Here is a 9,006-nt window from a genome sequence, read left to right as displayed (position 1 = left end):
AAAAATAATTGTATTAAATAAATTGTATATATATAGCTATCATAAATACATATTTATAATAATAAGTAACATTTATGTATACTTTTATATATAATTTTATAATGTATTTTAAAACTGAAATACAATTAATATATTAAGATTAGTTCATATATTTTACTTTTTTTTTATATGTTAATCACCAATTATTCAGACAAAAAGACATCATATCTGAAGACATTGCTTCTCAAGTAAATATATCTTGATTTAAGAATATTTATATATTTATGCAGGAAAACAAGATGGAAATACTGAAGAAGAACATGATTTTTTTGTAGTGTAACTCCAGCCAGTGACATTTTCTCTTTAGAAATGGTGCTTTATAGATTGCATTACTGTAAGCTCTGTTATTTACTGTAAAAGTGAAGCATGCTTCCTCCTCTTGATTTTTATTTTCAGTTTTACTAGACAGTATGTGTGAACCGAGAGCATTGCTTTAAGACAACAGTTTTGATATTTAAACCTTTGCAAATGATCTGCCATGATTTTAATAGTTTGGTTTTCGTTTGTTGTGTTTGTGATGTGAGCTTGTGAAACTGTTGTTGTTGTGATTAGAGTCCAAAAACGTCCAATAGAGTTGATTTTTTGTGTTTGTTTGAGCTGATTTACCATAAAATGATCTGAAACGACGGGTCTGTTGTGTACTTCCAGTATCTCTATTATCCGTGTGGTATCCACTAGTTCACTTACAATAAATTAACCGGTTTTTCTCCACAGATTGTATGTTGTATGTCCTGTGACGTGATGTTTAAATGCATCTAACCCTGGCTCCTTATGAGAGCTGTGAAGGTTTTTAAGCACAGATTTGAGTAAAGCGGGACTAAAGCGGTTGTGTTTGAGTTCCTGAGCTGTTTTAGCGGAGCAGGACAGTCCCGTCAGACGGGTTTTGCGGTACAGTAACGCATCTGGAGTGAATTCTGTGTGCTGTCGCTTTAAGCATGATGTTTTTACATCAGTATACGAGTGAGTTTCAGACATCTACGATGTTTCCTGGCCTTCTGCGGTGGACGTAGATCGATAGTTTTTCACCCTGCATGATCTTTTTATCTTTAAAGTCAACATGAAATGCATTTAAACCCTTGTTAATTCTGCAGAATAATGCATTTAGAATATTTTCTGGCATTAATAATATTAATAGCCTGAATGATGTCACATGCAAAAAAAGTTTGTTTGTTTTTTGTCTTGTTTTGCAATACAGATCTTAAATCAAGATATATTGACTTGAGATGCAAAATAAAGATATTAAGCCCTGTTTTTGGAAAGATTTATCAAAATGAAGTGACTTTGACACATTATTCGTTTTTAACTCATCTTAATATATTAAATGTATTTATGAATGTGAATACAATAGTGTATAAGTGTATTATAATATTAATCTGTTCACATTAGCTTGATACTAATCTAAATATATAAGAATGTATTTAATGAAATATTTATTTTTAGTTTATTTTTATATTTTCAGAAAAATTTAGCAACTTTATCCTTAAAACAAGAAGAAATATAAGTGTTTTAAGTGTTTTTTTAATATTAATAAATGACATGTATTTGTGTGATACTAATCAATATATATATATATAAATGGTATATAAAGATATTTTTGTGTTGTTGTTTTCTGAAAAATTTTGTAGAATTTAGTAATTTTTTTTACGTTTTTTATTTAACACAAATTCTTTCTTGTTTTTAATAGAAACTCACTTCATTTTAATATCTTTTTCAGACTTTAAATTTCAAATAATTTTTCTTTTAAAGAAAATGCATTTTGATTTAAGAATTTTCCATATTTCTACTGGAAAACAAACAAACAAAAAAAATATATTTTTTTGCAGTGTAAACTGATTTGATATTGAGTTCATGTTGACTTTCTTCGCTTCTCATCTCTGGATCAGCCAGTGTTTCTGTTTAACTCTTTCAGAAATGATGGCGTGCGACTGACTCTGCAGCTCAGTGAAGTGTGTGTGTGTGACTGATGCTGGTGTGTTTGCAGGATGGAGTGGACGGCGAGATGAACGGAGTGGCTGAGAGGAGCTCGAAGGAGCCGAGTCCCGCCCCGTCTCCGAGCGCAGACAGACGGGTCAAAGGCAGTCAGTCCAACACACTTCCAGCGAAGGGTCAGGAGACTCTGTCTGCGCAGCTGGAGGGATTCCTGCACCGCAAACACGAGTGGGAGGGACACAACAAGAAAGCCTCCAGCAGGTCTGATAATAACCACAAACCATCAAACATCGGACTAAACTGTCAAATCTAAAGGAAAACAGAAAATGCAAAAACTATTCCGTTTCTAAGTTAATGACATGAAAAAGTGACACATTTATATGGGTATATATAGTATGTTCTTATGAGAAAAATTTGCTTTCATGAAAATGCTTTAAAAATATTTACTCTGTAAAAGTTGTGAATTAAACTAAAAAATATACAAATAAAAAAAAAAGATTGGTGTAGGTTTTTACAAGAAGATACTATTAAAAATTATTAGTTCTTGTTTATATATGCACAACAGAATTGCTACAACTGTAACTCAAAATAAAATAAAAATGGAAAATACAAAATTAATATATTTTTTTTTAACTTACTAAAACCATAAAAAAAATTGTAAGCTGATATAAAATAAAATAAAATTAAAAATTTCCCAAGCAATATTTCTCATTTTAATTTAGTTTGACTTGATGTACTTAAATAAGTAAAACTACTAACTTTTTTACTATTTCATATTAGTTTTATATGTTTTATATATATATAGTTTTATATTAGTTATATATATATATATATATATATATATATATATATATATATATATATATATATATATAAAAACTAAAATTACACTGACATTCAAAAGGATTTTTCTTAAAGAAATAAATAGTTTTAATCATCAATAGTGACATTAAAAACATTTGTTAAGTTACAATTGATTTCTGTTTCAAATAAATGCTGTTCTTTCTAACTTTCTATTCATCAAATAATCCAGAAAAATTTAATATATCACGGTTTCCACAAAAATATGAAGCAGCACAACAGTTTTCAACATGAATAAAGATTTAGATGGCTTAAATCAGTGAGACTCCTTATCCAGCCATGCATTATTATTATACAGTATTTGGCATTGGTGTTCATTCTGAACCTCGCTGATAATACTTTCCCTGAACATCTGGAAATAAGGGAGTCTCGTGCAAAAATAATCTTCATCTCATCTCATCGCGTTTTTAACCTGGCGCAGACAGTCCTAAGGTGTGTGTGTGTTGTGTGTGTCTCGTCAGATCCTGGCATAACGTCTACTGCGTCATCAATAACCACGAGATGGGCTTCTACAAAGACAACAAGAGCGCGGCGCAGGGCGTCCCGTACCACAACGAGATCCCCATCAGCCTGAAGGACGCTGTCTGCGAGGTGGCCGTCGACTACAAGAAGAAGAAGCACGTCTTCAAGCTCAGGTGAGATCAGGAGGAGATCAGATCGATGTTAATGAAGTTGTTCTGCTGTGACTGAAGCTCTTCTTCCTCCTCACAGAGTTACTGATGGAAACGAGTATCTCTTCCAAGCCAAAGATGATGTAAGTCTGCTTTTATCATAATAACTTTATCAAGTCAAGTCAAGTCACCTTTATTTATATAGCTCTTTAAACAAAATACATTGCGTCAAAGCAACTGAACAACATTCATAAGGAAAACAGTGTCAATAATGCAAAAATGATAGTTAAAGGCAGTTCATCATTGAATTCAGTGATGTCATCTCTGTTCAGTTAAATAGTGTCTGTGCATTTATTTGCAATCAAGTCAACGATATCGCTGTAGATGAAGTGACCCCAACTAAGCAAGCCAGAGGCGACAGCGGCAAGGAACCGAAACTCCATCGGTGACAGAATGGAGAAAAAACCTTGGGAGAAACCAGGCTCAGTTGGGGGGCCAGTTCTCCTCTGACCAGACGAAACCAGTAGTTCAATTCCAGGCTGCAGCAAAGTCAGATTGTGCAGAAGAATCATCTGTTTCCTGTGGTCTTGTCCTGGTGCTCCTCTGAGACAAGGTCTTTACAGGGGATCTGTATCTGGGGCTCTAGTTGTCCTGGTCTCCGCTGTCTTTCAGGGATGTAGAGGTCCTTTCTAGGTGCTGATCCACCATCTGGTCTCATATCATAACTCCAGCAATATTACACCTAAAGCTAATGATTGGAGTTCATGGTTTATTTTTGCACCCGTTGTTTAGCGGCGTCTTCTTGTGCTTCATGAGAAACTGGACCTTCGTAGGACAAAACTGACAAAAAAAACCAAGAGTGAACACTTCTGATGCCTGAATTAATGAATTCATTATAGGTTTTTAATTCAATTCAACCCTCAATCTATTAACTTCACATTATTAGATTTTATCATCAAATATGTAATTCACGTTAGATAGATAGATAGATAGATAGATAGATAGATAGATAGATAGATAGATAGATAGATAGATAGATAGATAGATAGATAGATAGATAGATAGATAGATAGATAGATAGATCTTTTTAAACCCACCGACTAAAAGATTAAGACACTACCTGTCCCAAAATATCACCCAAAGTTTCTACAGCTTTTTTCTTAGCTATTTCAGAATCTGGAAAAATTACTGGGGCTAACTTACTGCAGTCGGTAGAGCGATATGAATGTGTGTGATGTACTGTGTACGGCATGATAAATGCTCGGCACTTCTGCCGAAACTTTGTCAGCCTGTGGGTCATTTGGTTTACTGAAAAACGATTGCACTGATTTGCATGTTAATTGATGTTGTGCTTTTTTTCTGTGGTACTCACATGCACCATGTTGCTTCACGTTGTATTCTCCATCATGTCCCACAGAAAAACTGCTTTTGCATAAAATGTAAAAAGCTCTCTCTGCTTCGCCATCTACAGGTCTTAACCAAGAGTATGTAGCGGTCCATTCGCTATTAAAAGTGCATCTTCTCTTTGTCGTGGCCACACTGGCCATGGCTGCTTAGGCCGTTCACATATCGCGTCTTTTACACGCTCAAGTTTGTTATTTCCAGTGTAGGCGCGCGGTATGCGCGCTCATAATGGAAGCGACGCGGTGCGACACGCTCGTTTTTTTCCAAGCGCGTCCGCACCGCATCAAGTTAAAAACATTTCAACTTTTCAGAACACCGCAAGCGCACCGCGGGTCATGTGACAAGAACTGACCAATCAGCTTCATCCTTTCCCGTAACAACATTGAAAGCTCAGCCAAGATGAAGGAACTATTGATCATAGCTTTATATGGATTGCCATTTTTAAATAAATTTAGTAGCAGAGCTACTGCAAGCTAATTTTAGTGCTGCAAATCCATTTATCCTTTGCTGAAATTTCCGCGTCTTCATGGAGAGAGCATGTCATGGATGCTTAGCAACGGCAGACGTCTCAGGGGCGCAACTGCCCGAGCGACCCCTAACCTGACCGAACAGCGCGCGCGATCTCCAATTTGAGATTGTTGACAATGTTGAGGAGGCGTTCATGCACCAGTCAACAGCCTATCGACTAACGCTTTTATTTCTCTCCTCTGAACTATTGGACATAAGTTAACAGTACGACTATGGACGTATCTTTGCATTTATTAGGCAGGTTCAAATGAAAAAGCGGGACAGATGCTCAATTTGCATGAGACAAGACAAAGGGTAAAATTGCTGTACAGTACAACGTAAAGCGGGACAGGTGGTTTCAGTTATTCAGCAAATAAAGTGTAGGCCTATGTATTTCAAAATTGTGTCTAGTATTATTTAAATAACAAAGGTTTAATTGGCATCTTTATTTCAAACGACCCGACCGACCACGACCCGAATATCATGAAATATATTTTTGGATGACTCCTAACCGCGGGTAACCGCGGGTGACCGCAGGCACCTGTTCATTTTGGATCAACCCGCGCATCACTGACGCCTACGTGTACTTCACTATATTACATTTAAATCTTAATCTAATCATTACAAACTATATATCGTTGGAAAGGTCTAAGACTCCTAAATAGATATTTTACCAATCTTTTTTGTTAAAAATTATGTAGGAAAGTAATAGACTAATTTATGGCAAGAGTCCACCTCAAAAACCTACATCATAACAGAGGAGTTCTGACCTTTTTCTCTATCACACTTTAGAAAAAATCTGAAATTATATATCACTGGAAAACATAAAATCTACAAATTTATCCTTTGAAACCCATTTAAATTATCCATTATCATATATTGTACATCTAAATCATGTTACAAAATGTTTTCAGTCATGAATTAAAAAAATGTAGGTTTGGATCATGCACTTTCAAGTCTATGTTCAAAAATGTGAGTGACAGTTAACAGGTTAAAAATATTGAATAATATTATAAACTTAAAAATAATTTAATAATACTTAGAATTACACCTGTTCAGATTGAGAATTTTGTTTCAGTATTTGACAAAAATGTTGTTGTTTTTTGTATGGCATGCCTCAGAAAATAAATTCAGCAGTTAGAAAAAAAAGAAAAATATTTGAAGTTGTAAATAAAATAAATATTACTTAAGTATCTTTAACAAGAAAATACTGTTTTAGGTTTTCTACTTCAAAATGTCATGTTTAATTCAATTTGTTACTTGCCTTGTTTCAACACACTTTGTTCCAGTGTATGTGGAGCACAGCGTGTGTATAAACATATCCAGATGTGTTCGTGACTGTGTGTGTGATGTTTGCAGGAGGAGATGAACACATGGATCCAGGCCATTCAGAACGCCGGAAGCGGCTCCTCGTCCTCCGAGAAGTCCGAGATCACGCCTAGCAACCAGAGCACCCCCGCCTCCAGCCGCGCCCACACGCTCCCGGCAACCGTCTCCCTGACGACTGAATCCAGCCCTGGCAAGCGCGAGAAGGACAAGGAGAAGCGCTTCAGTCTCTTCAGCAAGAAGAAGCAGTAGAATTCCGAAACATTCGATTCCGCTCATTCCCTTTCCGTTTGTGTCCGCCCACCTCCTCCAGTGATATCCCAGCATGCAAAGCTCACAAAGACGTCACACTCTGTGCCTGAAAGCCCTGCGAATTGGGTCCAAAGTTGTACAAAACGCAAGGAAAATCAAGAGTGTGTCGTGAATCGGGAACGCCGGCGATTCAAATGCCGTTTTTTTTACGCTCTTCCGTTTCTATCGTGGTTCATTTTGAATTCTGACTATTGCTATCTCTCGTTTTTTGTAACCGTGTGTCGTCAAGGGGTCTGGATATTTAAAACATTTCCTCAATTTTTATGAGGCTTTACGAGAGTCTCTCTTCGTTGACAGTGATGCTTCAAAACGATAAACCCATACAATTCCACGTTAACGTCAGATTTGCCTTTTAACGACTATAAGCTGATCAACTAATATGAACGTAGATTAACATTGGCCTTGTAGACTTGTGTAATGTGATCAAATCAAGGTGGGTCGTACCAAACGCGTACACAACATTTGCTTTTCGTTTTTTCGTTTTGTTTGATTGTCATTTCTCTTGGGTTTTATCATAATATATGTTTCAAATAATTCTAGTACAAAAGAGTATAAGAACTAGATGTATTATAAACACTTTAAAGCATCAATGTTAAGTGAACAGTGGAACATTTAACGTAACTCCAGCTAAAAAATACAAAATACAAAAAAAAAATATGAATATGGTTTCTTGCTTGTGGGCTATAGCACTGAGCATTCTCTTTTTTCTCTTTGTTTTCTCGTTTGGGCTTCATCCCGCTCTCCTGCTCTTTGATACATAGTGCGCATCCCCTCCATCACGGTCTCTAATGTAATGAGATTTTCATCTACTGCACAATCAAAAGCTTCATAATAGGAATGAAATCCTGGCATCCTGAGCGCTCAGATGTATGAAACTGCACCTGTAGACTTTAACTTTCCTGCCCTGTTAAATATGTGCAATGTCATTAAATGCTTTTAAACATTACACTTGTGTCATGTCGTTCTGGTGTGCATTAAATTAATCAAAGTCATCAAAGAATATAGTTCCACTAAAATGTGAAGCTGTTTTCAACACTGTTAATAATCAGAATCAGTATATTAGAATGATTTCTGAAGATCATGTGACACTGAAGACTGGAGGAATGATGCTGAACATGTAACATTACATCACAGAAAAAAATTACATTTTACAGTATATTCACATGGAAAACAGCTTATTTAAATTGTAATAATATTTCACATTTTTACTGTATTTTTATCAAATAAATGCAGCCTTGATGAGCAGAAGAGACTTCTTTCAAAAACCTTACCAACACAAAAGTCTCCATCCAAGTCTCATTGTGGTCTATAGGATAAACAATTAGGGAGATTAAAGAAATCTTGCTTGTTTTTTTTTCTTTCCTATGAGTGTGTTGCTGTAATGAAGTGTTTAGTTGGATAAACATCAATCAAAAGATGACATCAAATGTATAATAATGACATTAAAATGGCACACCTATTAGGATAAACCTTGTATGTAGGCAACAGTATGCTAAATATGGGTTGCTTTCCAAAAGGAAAGCAGTTTATTTTATATATTCCAGTGCATTTGTTAATAGTCCTCCAGTAATCAGATCATTAGTGTAATTAAATCAGGTTTTACTTAAACTCACTCCAAACCAAGACACTGAGACCATGTGTGTGTGCAGTGCAACCCTGACATTTTACTCTAAATACATTCTACAGCACATCTTTAAGTGTTTTTATAAACAAAATACTGATTATTAAACATCACGAAGGCTTTTTGTACTCATGCATTGATGTGAACACTGTAATAGGAACATGTGGAAATCTCCAAAGTTATTTCTGTGGTTAAATGTCCTCTGCAAAAATTTCTCTAGCAATAATTTTGATCAAACAATTAAATGTATGTTTTCTGCTGTTATATCCACGCCCATGCTGGAATCAAACCACGCCCTTATTCATGGATTCAGTATTCTTCGTTTAAAACAGCATCAGTGGTCTCGGGATTTCCTTCCACTGGGGAATGCCCTTTCCAGCATCCTCTCCGTGACCT

The 9,006-nt window shown here is 35.6% G+C and overlaps 1 protein-coding gene across 2 annotated transcripts in view; it reads left to right on the top strand.

Annotated features, from left to right (window-relative positions):
• LOC132119719 (spectrin beta chain, non-erythrocytic 1-like) overlaps positions 1–7,935 on the top strand; it is a 90,086-nt gene extending 82,151 nt beyond the window's left edge. For both annotated transcript variants that reach the window (XM_059529915.1, XM_059529916.1), the window contains 4 exons: positions 2,021–2,229; positions 3,291–3,464; positions 3,541–3,583; positions 6,711–7,935. In XM_059529915.1, coding sequence (XP_059385898.1) covers positions 2,021–2,229; positions 3,291–3,464; positions 3,541–3,583; positions 6,711–6,929 — 645 coding nt within the window. In that variant the 3' untranslated portion in view covers positions 6,930–7,935. The remainder of the gene's footprint in view (positions 1–2,020; positions 2,230–3,290; positions 3,465–3,540; positions 3,584–6,710) is intronic.
• The last annotated feature ends 1,071 nt before the right edge of the window (positions 7,936–9,006 follow it).

This window comes from Carassius carassius, chromosome 38, assembly GCF_963082965.1.
Source record: "Carassius carassius chromosome 38, fCarCar2.1, whole genome shotgun sequence".
Classification (NCBI taxonomy): domain Eukaryota; kingdom Metazoa; phylum Chordata; class Actinopteri; order Cypriniformes; family Cyprinidae; genus Carassius; species Carassius carassius.
This window is presented reverse-complemented; position numbering and strand designations above follow the sequence as displayed.